General features: G+C 39.6%; 1 protein-coding gene across 1 annotated transcript; it reads right to left on the bottom strand.

Moving 5' to 3' along the window:
- Positions 1 to 17,224, bottom strand: LOC115222147 (pyridine nucleotide-disulfide oxidoreductase domain-containing protein 1). Its single transcript, XM_029792286.2, has 14 exons — positions 17,089 to 17,224; positions 13,205 to 13,285; positions 11,341 to 11,460; positions 9,548 to 9,619; positions 8,609 to 8,662; positions 7,747 to 7,820; positions 7,029 to 7,189; positions 5,742 to 5,827; positions 4,482 to 4,608; positions 3,523 to 3,635; positions 2,166 to 2,288; positions 1,091 to 1,228; positions 780 to 852; positions 1 to 200 (listed from the first exon to the last, which is right to left on the bottom strand). The coding sequence occupies exons 1-14, from the start codon at positions 17,155 to 17,157 to the stop codon at positions 25 to 27; spliced, it is 1,467 nt and encodes a 488-aa protein (XP_029648146.1). The 5' UTR covers positions 17,158 to 17,224; the 3' UTR covers positions 1 to 24.
- Between the last annotated feature and the right edge of the window lie 423 nt (positions 17,225 to 17,647).

Raw genomic sequence — 17,647 nt, 5'->3', positions numbered from 1 at the left:
TAATAATAATAAAAACAATAAGCTTTAATCAAAAAAATCATCCACGTCAATTCCAGGTTCCAAAAGGTTTTCCTTAAAACAGGTGAGGTCCATTTGGTTAAGAATGAGGTTTTCAAACGTTTCCTCCATGTCAGTTTCTCCAATGAGGATGGCTCCTTGCATCCTGTTGTTACTTAACACGACTTTCAGATATTCCTCATCTGCAAATTAAAAAAAATATATTTAAATATATTGTTTGGAGTGGCTGTGTGGTAAGTAGCTTGCTTACCAGTCACACGGTTCTGGGTTCAGTCCCACTGTGTGGCACCTTGGGCAAGTGTCTTCTACTATAGCCTCAGGACGACCAAAGCCTTGTGAGTGGGTTTGCTGGACGGAAACTGAAAGAAGCCCTTCACATATGTGTCTGTGTGTGTGCATGTGTGTGTGTGTATTTATGTGTGTCTCTGTGTCTGTGTTTGTCCCCCCACTACATTGCTTGACAACCGATGTTGGTGTGTTTACGTCCCTGTAACTTAGTGGTTCGGCCGAAGAGACCAATAGAATAAGTACCAGACTTAAAAAGAATAAGTCCAGAGGGTGATCTCTTCAACTAAAAGACAGTGCTCCAGCATGGCCCCAGTCAAATGACTGAAATGAGTAAAAGAATAAGAGAATGTGTGTGTGTGTGTGTGTAATAATGTGAGAATTCCTTATTTTTGGTGTCTAATGAGCCAAGCAGCATCTAAGCCTTGACTGTAAAAGACACCCAACAAAAAAGATCTGCCACTTAGGGTACCTACCTTCTGTTACTCTTAGAAGAAGTTCATAATCATTACCAAGCCCTTGGGCATTGAATTTGCCAAGCAGGATAACCTGGAGTAAATGGGGATGGAAAGACCATAGTTTTAGTGCAGTAAAAAAAGAAATTTTTTTGAAGAATTAAAGAATGTGAGCATTAACAAAGATTTGACAAAACAGAATGATGATGATGAAGAAGAAGAAGAAGAAGAAGAAGAAGAAGAAGAAGGAGGAGGAGGAGGAGGAGGAGGAGGAGAAGAAGAAGAAGAAGAAGAAGAATGAGGAGAAGAAGAAGAAGAAGAAGTATATTTACCTTGGAATTGAAAAATTTAGTGACGTGTGAAAACAACTCGAAACAAAAATCCATTTCTATATCTTCCTGGTTTCCACTGGCAACCATGCTTTTAGCAGCATAGGCCCCCATCTGCCTTGCTTGGGTCCAAAGACGCATCTAAAAAAAGAAAAAATACATGCATACATACATATATATATTTATATATATATATTGGGTCATACATTAAAGAATTTAGGCACAATGGACGAAATTATAACAGTTAACAGGCATGGAAGTTAATTAAGGATGTTAATTGAAAAGCTAATTAAAAAGTTAATTAAGGATGTTCATTTTCTTCAGTCTGCGGAAAAACGGTTAAATTTGTCAGGATTGTATTTCTACTACGTAAGTATACTTATGTATATAGATTCATGTTTGCATGTACTAATAGTGAAATCATCATCATCATCATCATCATCATCATCATCGTCGTTTAACGTCTGCTTTCCATGCTGGCATGGGTTGGATGGTTTGACTGAGGACTGGTGAGCCAGAAGGCTGCACCAGGCTCAATCTGATCTGGCAACGTTTCTACAGCTGGATGCCCTTCCTAACGCCAACCACTCCGAGAGTGTAGTGGGTGCTTTTACATGCCACCAACATGAGGGCCAGTCAGGCAGTTCTTATTTCTTTATTGCCCACAAGGGGCTAAAAACAGAGGGGACAAACAAGGACAGACACACAGATTAAGTCGATTACATCGACCCCAGTGCGTAACTGGTACTTAATTTATCGACTCCGAAAGGATGAAAGGCAAAGTCGACCTCGGCGGAATTTGAACTCAGAACATAATGGCAGACAAAATACTCCTAAGTGTTTCACCCAGCATGCTAACGTTTCTGCCAGCTTGCCACCTTTTTGGCAATGACCATGCTCAAAAGGTGTTTTTTACGTGTTACCTGCATGGGAGCCAGTCCGGCGGCACTGGCAATGACCACGTTCAGTACTTAAAATATGTAGAAGAGAGTATTTATTCGACTGAAGCTGAACAAGTCCACACCAGAGGCAGCATGAAATTACAATACGGAAGATATCAATTAGTTTCCTCACTTACCTGGAACCAATGTTCAGAAAGTTTCCAAGATGGACTACAGACATCTCCAGCAGCAAAGACATTTGGTACCGAAGTCAGCATCTTTGAATTGACTTTAATTCCACCATCTTCACTACGGTCAAACTAAAACAGAAGGAAAGTTTGAGTCAGGCTCAGAATTTGAGTTAAACTTGGAGGTTGAGTTTTGATTCTTTTAAATATGTGTGGATGAACGTAAACACGCACACATACTCACATACAAACACACATGCACATACACATACCAACGCTACCGTTATCATTTTTGCAACTGTTTTCCTAAGGTTTGCACATCTTTGTGTATGTATGCATGTGTGAGTGTGTGTCAGTGTGTCCATGTGAGTGTGTGCGTTTGTGTGTGTTTGGAAGCATGTGGCTTAATGCTTAAGGTGCTGGGTCTGTGACCACGTAATCATAGGTTCAATTCCTGTATTCTGTTGTATGGTGTATTTGAATAAAGCACTTCATTTCTATGTTGCTCAGGCTATTCAGCCGTAGATGAGCACCACTTGACTAATGGTGCCACTGTCTCTCCCTCAAAGTTGCCACACCCCAAATATTCCACTGGATTCATTTTGGTGTTCTAGTCTGAAATGGTGTCTGTGTCTGCTGGTGACTTCTTATAAAAATTAATCAATTAGTGAAAGCATGCTACATGCAACGATGATGATGATTGATTGATTCACACACACACACACATATCTTAGCTGCTTTTAAGGCGGCTAGCTGGCAGAAATGTTAGCATGCCGGGCGAAATGCGTAGCCGTATTTCATCTGTCGTTACGTTCTGAGTTCAAATTCCGCCGAGGTCGACTTTGCCTTCCATCCTTTCGGGGTCGATAAATAAAGTACCAGTTTCGCACTGGGGTCGATGTAATCGACTTAATCCCTTTGTCTGTCCTTGTTTGTCCTCTCTATGTTTAGCCCCTTGTGGGTAGTAAAGAAATATCTTAGCTGCTTTCTCAGATACGAACAAAACCATTGCTAGAAAGAATCCTTGAAATGAGTCAACACAGGTGCAGTGTGAGTCCGTTGTATGACTCTTGAGTCTGGCGAGAGTCTTGCACATTCTATTGCATAATGCACAGCTGTGCTGGCTGGCAGAAGGAACAGGTGCCACAGCATGAACTCTTCTGACATGTCTTTTCATTCCTCCAACTGAGAGGCACACCTTCCTTCCTTCATGTATTTACTTACTTTAAATGTACACAAATGCATAAAAGTAATTTTTAATTCCATTAGACATTCTAAAATACTATTAAATTTCACTCAATTTTCAAAAAAGGTAAAATCGGACTGAACTTATGGGATGACCTGATATATTATATAAAATACTTACAGAGATACCCTGAAGAAGAAGTTCTGTGTTTGGTACCACACCTGTGGCACTCACAACAAAATCACAGCCATAGACTTTACCATTTTTTAGAAGCACATAGATCGGCCAATCAGCTGAAAATTAACAAATAAATTATCATAAAATAGGGGGTGAGTCAAAAGGAAGTGTTTCAAGGGAGAGGGAAAGGTAACTGTTAGCATAGAAGGACGATCAATGTGAAGTATGAGTGGAGAGGAGCTGTGGTAAAAGTGAACTTGGATGTCAAAGGAAGTGATTCCAGGTAGTGAGAGATATACAAGTGCAAAACAAGGTGAAGAACATGGTACTTGAATACAAAGGTGGTCGTGATGATGATGATAATATATATTTATCATCATCATCATCATCATTTTTATGTCAGCTTTTCGTGCTGGTATGGGTTGGATGAGTCATGATCTGAATTAGTTTTTATTCGGGGTTGTTGCTCTCTTATGAAATCGGAGGACCACATCTCACTCGGAACCTTCCGTTCCTATTATGGTTTCTATGGCTGGATGCCCTTCCCAACATCAGCTATTTTAAAGAACATAAAGGACTGCATTTCATCGTGGCGCCAGCAGAGAGGTTGCCTTGTGTCCCACAACACCCAAAGAGTCATCAGTAGTCTATGAAGTCTCCATTCCTTCAAGGAAATATGATCGAGAGAACAAACAGAGGTGAGGGTGGGGTGGTGGATGGAGCAAGAGTAAGAGGGGAGAGGGAAACAATGATCAGAGTGAGAGGGGGTGAGGAGGAATGGGAAAGATACAGTGCTGGAGGGAGATAGTTAGAGGAGGGAAACAGGAGGAAAGAGAGTGACGGGTGATAGTGAGAGGAATGACTGAGAGATGAGAGGATATCAGAGAGCATGATGGGAAGAAATATTTGTGTGTGTGTGTGTGTGTGTTTATAAGTAAGCAAAAAGTATAAACTTTCCATACTTGTTGTCACGCTGTCTTTATCTTCAAAAGGAGAGCAAGTCTCTTGTTTTCCAGATTGTTTGAATTCATCAGAAGATAAAATTTTTTCCACTTCTACTTGAAATTCTACGTGGACATTGTGGGAGATCTGTAAAAGGAACCAATCCAATGAAATCCATTCAGGACACATCACCAAATAAGGATTTCTAACATTAACCCTTTGGCATTCAGATTACTCTATCAAATGTACAAAGGGGTTGGTGAAAAGTTCCTGACTTTAACCCTTTCGTTACAGTATTTATTTTGAGATGCTCTGTGTTTCTTTCAATTAATTTTAAATATAACAAAGAATTTAGTAAAATAACTTAGTTATCATTGAGCTAGTGTTAGGAACATAAATTGTGACTAAGGTTTGGTGAGGCAGTTCCAGCTGGGTTGGTAACAAAAGGGTTAAAGGTATTGCAAAAGGCCTGGTTGGAGGTACAACCTTCTGGGTTCTTTTACACACCTTAAATAAACTGAAGGACCGTTGCAATAGGTGTGTGAATCTGAGGGGGGAATATGTTGAATAAAACCATAATTAACTGATCCTCCTGTATTTTCTTTAACCCAAAGCCAGGAACTTTTCAACATCCACTTATGTGTGTGTGTGTATATATATATATATATAGACATTGTTTTGAATTAATCATGCATTATCTCATAGCTTAGAAATTTCAATGATGTGATTGTTTATTTTTACAATAAAGGTAAAGGTAACTTTTTTGAGCCATGTCGACTCATCAGGGCTGGTTTCCTGGTTTCATGGCATATAAACACCCCACCTGGACAGGATGCAGGTCCATCGCAGCGTTACTCATTTTTACCGGCTGAGTGGACAGGAGCAACGTGAAATGAAGTGTTTTGCTCAAGAACACAATGCAATGCCCGCTCCAGGAATCGAAACCACAATCTCATGATCACGAATCCAACAGCCTAACCACAAAGCCACACACTTCGACATAAAGCCACCTCCCTCAATACTACTGCCAAACTCAATGACCCCACTCATGCCAATGCTATGCAAAATGCACCAAGCAGACTCTGTAAAGTGGTTGGTATTAGGAAGGGCATCCCAAAGAGGAAACATAGTAAAGCAGACAGTAGACTTGGGACATTTTTCTGGCTAGCCAGCTCCTGTGGAACCATCCAACTCATTTTGTCCGGCATGCTAATGATTCTGGCAGCTTGCCATCTAATTACCGAAAAAAGAATTCTTATTATGGTTACAATCCGACTTACTGTTTGGATTCCTGACATGACTAAATCGCTTGACCAGTCTGGTCCTAAGGCTCCACCCACAACAGACCTTGAAGTTTTGTCTGTAGCTGAAAACAAACAGCAGAAGGGAGCACTTCGTTAATGAGAATCATTAGGAACATTATTTCTTAAATATTTTTTTAAAAACAACAACAACAATAAAACACAGGTTAATTACTAGAAGATTAATTATGCATGAAATCGACAGTTAATGAGATGAGAACATATTCAATACAGAGCAAAGTAGGTCAGTTGTTGCTTCCACTGTCATGACGATGACAACGACGACCACCAAATCATCATCATCATCGTTTAACATCCACTCTCCATGCTGGCATGGGTTGGATGGTTTGGTGGCGAGCTGGCAGAATCATTAACACGTCAGGCGAAATGTTTAGTAGTATTTTGGCTGCCATTACGTTGTGAGTTCAAATTCTGCCGAGGTCGACTTTACCTTTCATCCTTTCGGGGTCGATAAATTAAGTACCAGTTTCGCACTGGGGTCGATATAATCGACTTAATACCTATGTCTGTCCTTGTAAGTCCCCTCTATGTTTGGTCTGTTGTGGGTAATAAAGAAATAGGTTTGGCATGGAGCTGGCTAGTAGGGAGCTGTCCAGACCCCAACTGTCTGTTGTGGCATGGTTTCTATGGCTGGATGCCCTTCCTAACACCAACCACTTAAGAGTGTGTGCTGGGTGCTTTTTACATGACACCGGCAAGGGTGCATTTATGTGGCACCAGCACAGGTGCGTTAATGCAGCAGTGGCACAGGTGCCGTTTAAGTGGCACAGGTGCCGTTTAAGTGGCACTGGCACCCGAAAGGACAAGCCTGCATCTGTGGAAGACAGCGATTTTACTTAGCTTGACACACCTTATTAAGTATAAGAAAGGGACCATCTCCTGGTCCCTTGTCATCTCCTCAGTGAGACCCAGCGTCTGAAGATCCTTTCTCACCACTTTGTCCCATGTCTTCCTGGATCTACCCCTTCCACAGATACCCTCAGCACTTCTTTATGCAGCTGTCCTCCACTAATATTATCACCATAATTATCGTTATCATCAAAGTGGGATTGAACTTGAGACTTCATGATTGCAAACCAAACTTCTTAACGACTCAATTAAAAACAAAAAACAAAAACAAAACTAATGATAAAAAATAAAACAAAACAAAGGATAAAATTAATTAGCATCCAAAAACAAATAACCAATATAAAAACAAAATGTGTAAAAATATAGAATAAATATCGAATAAATTTGCATATTTACCGTTGATGTTGTATTTCATTCTCTTCAGAATTGGTTTCTTTTGTTCTTTCTTCTTGTTTAGTTTCTTCAGGAAGAATTCCCCAGCCCCAGCATCCACAAAAGTGCTGCTGATTGATTTGTCCTTGATTGCCCAAATCACTGAACACCCTTCAATCTCATATCTAGAAAAATCAATAGACAATCACACACAGATTAATTAATAAGTCTAATAAAGAGGTGGAAGAAGATATTTGATTGCAAACCAAAAGGGGAAATTAATTGCAAATATGTATTGTTGTTATTGATGATGATGATGATGATGATGATGATGATGATGATGATGATGAGGAGGAGGAGGAGGAGGAGGAGGAGGAGAAGAAGAAGAAGAAGAAGAAGAAGAAGAAGGAGGAGGAGGAGGCTGTGAGCTGGACAAAGTGATTAGTGGTTACCCTTCTATGAAAGATCATTCTAAACAAAAACCATGTCCAGAATGAACAGCTCAGAACTGGTTCCATTTCACATGTCACCTGAAGGTCTTGGAGCAAAAAGTGCATAAGAACTTATACCAAAAATGGTTAAAGTAATTACAATATTAATAATGGTTTCAAAGTTTGGTGCAAGGTCAACATTTTTTGGAGAGGGAGTAAGTTGGTTACATTGACCCCAGAGCTCAACTGGTATTTATTTTATTGACCCCCCAAAAGAACAAAAAGAAATAAGGAATTCTATAATTACTTACACCAGTTCTGTAGCGATTCCACCGTTTCCAATAATTATGACCCTCCTGGCTGAAGAAAGCTTTTCTTGGAAAGTCTGAGACAAAACAAAAAACAAAAAAATGGTCAGATAGAATGAAAAAGACACTCAATACAAGAGACTTGTATTTACAGAAATTATTTTGTGTTTCTTTTTTGTGTGTGTGTGTCTCTATAGTAGTGGTTCTCCACCATTTTTTCTCTATGGACCCCTTTGATTCCTATGGCTAGTAGAGTCCCCCCACCACCACCACCACTCGGAGTGAGGGGAAACCTTCATAGCCATATGATGTCTAAAGACTCTTATTATATTTTTATGATTTGCATGACTGGCATCCGTGCTAGTGGAGCACTAAGAGCACCATCTGAGCATGATCGTCGCCAGGGCCGCTGTCGGTGGCACATAAAAAATACCATTCAAGCATGATCATTACCAGCGTCACCTTACTGGCACGTGAAAAATAACATTTGAGCGTGGCTGTTGCCAGTACCCTCTCACCAGCCTTTGATTTTAGATTTTTGACTAACAAAAATATAACTTATGCAGAGAAATAAAACTGAAGATGTGATTTGTTAATCTAAGGTTTTATTTTATCAGAAAAATAATTTAATTTTTTTTACCGCTTTAGCATTTAAACTGGTCATATCTGGTTCAAATATTCTACTTGTTTTATGGTAAAACTGACCAGATTTGACCTCTCACACCTATTCTACAATGTAATTCTATAAATAAACAATCAGATCATTGAAATCTCAAAGCTATGAGATAATGCAGGATTAATCCAAAGCAATTTGAAAGAATAATTGGAATGCTAAAAGGTTAAGACTTGTTTTTATTTTACTCACTTGAACACTTTCCGTATCTCTGATTCCAAGAACATAAGGACTGTCTGCAATTACCTACAGAAAACAGATACAGAAAAATGAATATTAATTTAGTTGCAAAGATCACAAAGTAGGGTTGCTCCTACACATGAAGTAATTGGGGGGGGAGGGTAAAATTGGGGGCCAAACAAATATAACTCGAGAGAGTTGTGCCAGACTCCATCCATCTGTTTTGGTTTGGTTTTTACAGCTGGATGCCCTTCCTAATGCCAACCACTCTACAAAGTGTACTGAGTGTCTTTCACATGTCACTGGCACCGATGCCTTTTACACATCACCATCATCAGCAATGACCACAATTCACATATCTTCTCAACATTCATCACCCTCATTTAATACTGTTGTTCTACACTCACGGAGTGGTTGGCATTAGGAAGGGCATCCAGCTGTAGAAACACTGCCAGATCAGACTGGAGCCTGGTGCAGCCTCCTGGCTTCCCAGACCCCGGTCGAACCGTCCAACCCATGCTAGCACGGAAAACGGACGTTAAACGATGATGATGATGATGATGTTCATGTTGGCATGGGTTGGACGGCGCTGCACCAAACTCCAGTCTGATTTGGCATGGTTTCTACGACTGGATGTCCTTCCTAACGTCAACCACTCCAAGAATGTAATTGGCACTTTTACATGCCATCAGCATGGGTGCCAGTTGCGTGGCACCGGCATCGACCACATTGCTTCCCTGAAGCCTAACGCTCGAATGGTGCTTTTTATGTGCCATTTTTTACCTGCACACATTCATTACTCAGCAAGCAGGTAACATACTTGTCTCCAGGTATCCATCAACCCAAACACATTGACAAAACATGAATCACTCAGGCGTGGTCTCTTCCCTGCTGTGACACAACCTTCAGTAACCCAAACACTGGCAACATAAAAATGAAATGGTGACTCACCTTTGGTTTACCACCTGTACAAATACACAGTTTCTCATATGAAATCTCACTTCCATCAGCAGTTTTAATGTTCTAAATAAATATGAAAAAAAAAGGATATTTATATGAATATTTTTGTTTAAATGACCTGAAATCAAGGGGTTCAATATGAACTTCTAAACAATACAGCTATTCCTTTGCATCTAAGTTTTATATTTAATACTTAATAATTTGCTTACCAAAATAACACATGCACGCATGTATGTGCATGCACGCACACAAAAACACAGCACGTAAAAAGCACCCACTACACTCACGGAGTGGTTGGCGTTAGGAAGGGCATCCAGCTGTAGAAACATTGCCAGATAAGACTGGAGCCTGGTGCAGCCTTCTGGCTTCCCAGACCCTGGTCAAACCGCTAGCATGGAAAACGGACATTAAACGATGATGATAATGATGACGATTACATCTATACTTTTATACATCGTCAACATTTTAATCCATGCAAAAATATTTCAAAACTGTAATTTTTTAAAATTAAAATGAAAATACTAATGATGATTTCAAATTGTGGCACAAGGCCAGCAATTCCGAGGAAATGGGTAAGTCAAATACATTGACTGCAGTGTGCTCAGATGGTACTTATTTTATCGACCCACTGAAAGGATAAAAGGCAAAGTTAGCCTCAGTGGAATTTGAACTCAAAAAATAAAGATGGACGAAATGTAGCGAAGCAACATGTTAATGATTTTGCCAGCTCACCACCTTGATGATGATGATGACGATAAACCTTTCAATTAAAGGCACAAGGGTTGAAATTTTGGGTGAGGGGGCTAGTCGATTACATTGATCCCAGTGTTCAACTGGTACTCATTTTATTGACCCCAAAAAGATGGAAGGCAAAGTCAACCTCGGTGGATTTGAACTCAGATTGTAAAGATAGATGAAATACTGCTAAGCATTTTTCCTGGTGTGCTAACAATTCTGCCAGCTCACTGCCTTCTTAATAATAATAATAATAATAATAATAATAATAAAATAATAATAATAACAACAACAACAATAATAATTGTTTCTAATGTAAGCACAGAGCCTGAAATTTGGAGGAAGGTGTTAGTTAGTACCCTCAACCCCAGTATCACTGGCACCTCAAGTAGGCTGATTTTTGGTTCTTTGTAAAGACACCAAAATTTAGCTCACTTGGGGCACCAACAAACCTAGGACTGATCCTGTTCTCAGTTGCTACATGAAAAGCATTGTTTAATTACCAGGATCATGGGGAAATATGAAAATATATTTTAAAAACTACATTTATAACATGTTAAGCTGGTTGTTGTAATATAATAATAATAATAATAATAATAATAATAATAAAATTATTGTATGCAGTGCTCAGGTGCACCACAACTTGTCAAAATTGTGTATAAAGCATATGCAGTAATGTACAAATGTCTGGGAAGTGAACAGTGTATGAGTCAGGTACATGCTTGCGTGTGTATGGAGGGGAGAAAATCAAGTGTAGTGTTGGCGAATCTCAGGAAGCATGGAAGTTTTGAAGGATGCAGTGCTCCGACAACTAACAACTGATGCTGGCAGTTTGTTCCATGCTTCAGCAACTCTTAGCGTGAAAAACATGTTTGCGAAAGTCATGGGAGCTGTGCTGTTTTCTGACTTTGTAAACATGTCCACGGGTGGAGTTAGACAGGTGGAGTTTGTAAAGGTGCTCAGAGTTATTGTTAGTAAGATGGTTAATAATTTTATGGGTGTCTGCCAAGTCAGCTGCCAGACGTCGGAGTTTCAATGTAAAACCGTACCTGTTCCACTGAATCCAAAGATACGACTTCTTTATGTAATATCACAATGTTCTTATTGACCGTTTCAATTTCAGCAAAAGACTTTTCTTCTACATCAAAGACTTCTAGAGTCTTTGTAATCTGAAATGATAAACAAAATGGTATTAGTAACTTCTGGAAACATTTTTTTTATTTTCACACTCACTCTTGTCAAAACATGGAATAAGCTGTCTACATTATTTGGTATCTGTCAGAACCATTAGTGTAGCTAGAGTGTGTGCTGCCTGGGGTGGCCCTTCCATTTACCGCCCCTGGGTCCCGCAAAAAGCACATATTGCCTACAGCAGACCTAAAAGCGCCACCCCCTTTAAAAGTGCCGCCTGGAGCGGACCACCTCTACTACCCCTCCCCACTAGCTACGCTAGAGATCAGAACACTAAATTCTTCAAAAAATCCATGTTTCCTGAAATTCACCAATGCTACTCCTGACAACTTTGGCCACCCTTTTCAATTCTTTCACTCGCAGACAAGCCAAACCTCATGACAAAACAAACTAATGCAATACAACAATGAGAAGAGTTTGTACTCCCCCAACAACAACAACAAAAAAAAGCAAAAAAAACCCCAAAGAACAAGAACACACAGTGCACAGATGTGTAGCAGATGATGCTGTAGAAATTTGTCTGAAACTATCAAATGTCAAATAATAATAATAACAACAACAGCAATTACTACATTTCTGATTTAGGCAGAAAGCTGGGAATTTTTGATGGGGGAGGGGTTAGTCATTAGCATTGACCCCAGTATTTGACTGGTACTATATTTTATTGCTCTGCTCCCAAAAGGATGAAAGGTAAAGTTGACCCTAGTGGGATTTGAACCCAGAACGAAAAATGCAAGAGTAAATTCTGCAGAGCCTTTATTCCAGTGATGCTAATGATTCTGCCAACATACCATTCTTAATAATACCAATACTACTACTACTACTAATAATAATAATAATGATAATAATTCAGGGACCTTTTGAGCGGGATGGGTTACTCAACCAGAAGAAAATTCTAACTGGGCCCCACCTGCAAAGTCATGCACTGTTTATCTTGATATGAGATCACCATGTCACGCACACATGGTTGTGATGCATGTACCAAGTGTACCCTTATCAGACGGGTAGTCATGATGGGTATACTGGGCTTTGTATATTTTACCCCAGTGCCACTTTGATGGCATGCACTGCTCTCTCACTCAATAATAATAATAATAATAATAATAATTCTTACTAATTTTGGCACAAGGCCAACTATTAGGAGGGGAGGGAACAAGTTGGTTACATCAACCCCATTACCTAACTGGTATTTTATTTAATCGACCCCTCCAAAGAATGAAAGACAAAGTTGGCATTGGCAGCATTTGAACTCAGAATGTAAAGAGTTGGAAGAAATGCCACCAAGCTGGACTTCCAACTTTTTAAAGTTGTCCAACACAGAAGCAGAAAAAAAGAGAATTATAGAAGGCCAAAACTGTTTGGTTATTTCATTAAAATAAAGAGGAAGGAGCTAAAAAAAAGTTACTGGTATTTTTTGAAAGTGTTTGTTGTGGTGGTGGGGCTGGAACCTGTTAATTTTGAAACCCATCTTCTTAACGAATGGTACCTGTTCGAAGTTATGAGGACGGTACTGACAAGAGTTATCTATCTTGGTTTTGAGCACTGCTTCATATCAACAAGATACGAAAGAATTAACTCTTTTTAAAGTAGTGAAACCAACATTTTGTCGGACTCAGTTAGGAATGACAATAAAAACACGAAACATTTAGCAACATTTTAGAAGAATAAATCAAATATAAAATATATTTGCTGTCATGATGACGAAAAATAGTATTGACTTACCTGATTGAAATTTGTAACAGCTTTCACTAGACTCGATGCAGACAAAAGAATAATGGTTTCTTCTGGACATAACCACGAAAGCTGGAAGTAAAAAATTCCATAAACTGTTTAGAGTTGGATGTGTACGTGTTCTTTGTGGGAACAAAAAAATTTCAGCTTAATTTCACAAGAAACAACCGCTCAAATTGTTTGACAAGGAAGAGTCTGTACTATCACCCAACCTGCTAGAAATAGCAGACACATCTCAAAATCATACTTTACAATCATTGAAAAATGAAGGGCATCTTATTGAACCTTTTTGGTAGCAATCTGTCTGAGGGTGTGTTTCATTCTATGAGTCTATGAGGCAAACTTCTTGCTTTGACCCTTTAGCATTCAAATTATTGTCAAAAGTAATGCTTATTGATTCACATGGTTTTGAATTAATTCTTGGTGACTGAGTATTCCACAGACACATCATCATCATCGTTTAACATCCGCTTTCCATGCTAGCATGGGTTGGACGGTTCGACCGGGGTCTGGGAAGCCAGGAGGCTGCACCAGGCTCCAGTCTGATCTGGCAGAGTTTCTACAGCTGGATGCCCTTCCTAACGCCAACCACTCCGTGAGTGTAGTGGGTGTTTTTTTGTGCCACCTGCACAGGTGCTAGGGGATGCTGACAATGGCCACGTTCAGATGGTGCTTTTTACATGCCACCGGCACGGGTATCACAACTGCAATTTCCATTTGATTTTTATTTTGACGTTGATGTACTTGACTCAATAGGTCTCCTCAAGCACAGCAGGTTGCCCTACGATCCAAGGTAAGCACAGCAGGCCGTCCTGCGAGCCATGAACTCACTTCATTTGTCGGGTCATCTCAGCCAGAATCAGCAAGACAGTACGACTGGGTTGTACATTTTGAATTAGAGATACAATCCACCAAACAGGATTCTGTATGGCTACCTTTAATCCAAAATTCACTCAAAAGGCTGTAAGAAAATGATGTTTGTTCAAGTTTTGTGCAAGATGCCACACAATGAGATCGAACTTGGGACGTAAATGTAGTAGATGGAAACTAATGGAAGCTCATCATACATATGTATGTATGTATGTATGAGTGTGTGTGTATGTGTGTATGTACGTATGAATGTATAATAATAATAATAATAATAATAATAATAATGAAATTATTGTGTATAATTCTTTCTACTGGAAGCACAAGGCCTCGAATTTGGGGGAAAGGGTTAAGTCGATGACATCAACCCCAGTACGCAATTGGTACTTAATTTATCGAGCCTGAAAGGATGAAAGCAAAGTTGACCATGGCAGAATTTGAACTCAGAACATAAAGACAGATGAAATACTGCTAAGAATCTCACCCGGCATGCTAACAATTCTGCCAGCTTGCCACCTTAATTATTGCATACAGTGCTCAGGTGCACTAGGACTTATCAAAGGTGCATGTATATGTATGCATTCTTGCATGGATGCATGTATGAGTGTGTGTATGTATGTATGTATGTAGTATGTATGTATGTGTGTATGTATGTATGTACGTAAGTGTGTATGTATGTATGTATATATATATGTATGTATGTGTGTATGTATATGTATTTATGTACGTATGTGCGTGTAGGTTTGTTGCCACCATTGCTTGACAACCAATGTTGGTTTGTTTACATCCGTGTAACTTAGCAGTTTGGCAAAACAGACCACTAGAATAAGTACCAAACTTGAAAACAAGGGCCGGGATCAATTTCTTTGACAAACCCCCTACAAGGCTGTGCCCCAATCCAATGACAGAAACAAATGTTAAAGAAAAATTAAGAAAATAAAGAACTGTCCATAATTCTTTATTCTCCTGGTTGAGGTCATCCATCTCTGACATTTCTGAGTCAAAGATGGTTTGTTCAGGAGGATGGTCACCTGCCAACTGCAAAATCAATTAGTCTTGTATGTATCCAGTCAATGGTACTCTGTTATGTCTATGACCAGGACAGCGCTTGCTGGCACACTTTGTGTACCAGGATGGTAATAATTATATACTGTATAATTAAATATAATTGTCTTAATTTGCAGTTGAAGGTTGGTTTAGACTGTACAAAACACTTTCAATGCTTGCTGTGGGTTAGAATAAAAGTAATGCTTTAAAAACAATCTAGGTGAGGAATTAGAACACAAATTTGGAACCCAAAAATAACAGACTAAATACAAGCTAATGAAGGGGGGCTTCTGTGTAGTTAATTAGCTTGCTAAATATAGCAGTCAAGTCTGACCTAAAAATCACACCCTGCTGCCTTCAAACAGGAAAATAAAACACATTGAATGATGTAATCCAAGATACAGCATTCCTAAAAATAGATAGGATGGTGACAGTTGTTGCCTATGATCCAAGTCCTTTGATCATAGATGTGTTAAGTTAGGGCCGACCTGGGGCTAAAAACAGTATCTGTCATTATCCTGTGCTTGAGGAGACCTATTAAGTCAAGTATATCAACATCAAAATCAATCATCATCATCATTGTTCGACCGTGGTCGAGACAATGGAATTTACCATGCTACGCCAGACTTCACGGTCCATAGCATTACGGAGGTCCTGTTTCTGGATGCCTGTATCCCTGGAGATTACATCAGGGTAGGAGAGTGTGTGCCCTCTGGTATCGCGAGCAGATGGCTTCCAGAGGAGAAGAGTAGAAATTACCTCTTTTTCAGCTCTACAACTATGTCCAGCAAACTGGACTCTCCTACCTTTCACAGGAGATGACACAGGTGGTAGTTTCCCATATATTTGCATTTTGGTTGGAAATTGTAGTTGTGATAAATAACAGCAATGAAGCTGTTTGAGTGAATTCTGGATCAAAGACTCAGAAAGATATTACTAGAATTTACCAAAATAGAATAAGTTTGTCATTTCAGGCTGGGTTTTTATTTGGGGCCATAAGAAATGGTCACCAAATGGTGTGTGTGTGTGTGTGTGTGTAGGTGTGAGTGATGAAGTGGGGTGGAGGAGAATGAATTTATTGTTGTCGTTATTGTTGTATGAAAGGGATCAAGAGATGGTAACTAGGGGTCAACCCCAGTGGGTTCTTTCATAGATGTCCCAAAGCTGCTTCACAAACAGGAACCCCAGGAAGTGATTTGTGATTCAGAGATGACCCTTTCATTACGGTTAAAATAACATCATATTTTCTTAAACTCTCACGACACATGAATTGTTTCTGTCAAATATAGACATGATATCAAAACAGTCTGAGCTGCTCGCCGTGTGTTTAGTTGTGGATGCTGTTGTTTAACCCCAAATTACCAATTGTCCAGCTAATCTCAGACCCAAGACGGTCGATATTTGATTATCTTCTTTTTTTATGTAAATCCTGGACTACACTGTCCGATGTATCTTTGTGTGTGTGTGTGTGTATGTAAGACGGCGAGGCGTTATTAGAGATAGATTTGGCTGGTATTTCTAGCAGGTATCTCGACCACTTCCTCGCCGGCTAGTTGACAGTCATTCAAACTGATGTGGAATGTCGTTCCAGCGGACACTGACCTTATTCCTTTACCGTCTTTGTGTGTATGTGTGTGTGTGCGTGTGTGTAAGACGGCGAGGTGTTATTAGAGATAGATTTAGCTGGTATTTCTAGCAGGTAGCGCGACCACTTCCTCGCCGACTCGTTGACAGTTAAACTGATATGGAATGTCGTTCCAGCGGACACTGACCTTTACCATAAAATATACACTATTACCAATATTTCAATTACTAAGATATTAAATTAAATCGAATTGTCTGATACTAATAAAGGAAGTTACACTAATTATAAGTATTTAATACAAGTACTTAAACTTTGTTTTATTTCTAACTTTACGAAGCTTCAAATGATCACACATAGAATTGTATATTAGTGTTACCGTCTCAGCACAGGTCACACCAGCAATGCCTCCTCCGATTATAACATATTTCGCTTTTGAGACGTTCATCTTCCTTAGAAACCAACCATCAGCTGTTGCAATAAGGGGACACAACTGCTATTGCCGGTGTAGAGGGAATTATAGTAAACCTTTCTTTTAAAGTCCTGCCGACGTAATTTTTAGAAGGCCGTAATATATATATTTCTTTACTACCCACAAAGGGCTAAACACAGAGGGGACAAACAAGGACAGACAAAGGGATTAAGTCGATTATATCGACCCCAGTGCGTAACTGGTACTTATTTATCGACCCCGAAAGGATGAAAGGCAAAGTCGATCTCGGCGGAATTTGAACTCAGAACGTAGCGGCAGACGAAATACCGCTAAGCATTTCGCCCGACGTGCTAACGTTTCTGCCGATCATCATCATCATCATCATCGTTTAACGTCCGCTTTCCATGCTAGCATGGGTTGGACGATTTGACTGAGGACTGGCGAACCAGATGGCTGCACCAGGCTCCAATCTTGATCTTGCAGGGTTTCTACAGCTGGATGCCCT

This window comes from Octopus sinensis, linkage group LG19 (assembly GCF_006345805.1).
Source record: "Octopus sinensis linkage group LG19, ASM634580v1, whole genome shotgun sequence".
NCBI lineage: Eukaryota > Metazoa > Mollusca > Cephalopoda > Octopoda > Octopodidae > Octopus > Octopus sinensis.
Note: the sequence above shows the minus strand (reverse complement) of the source record. Positions and strands in the feature narration are given on the sequence as shown.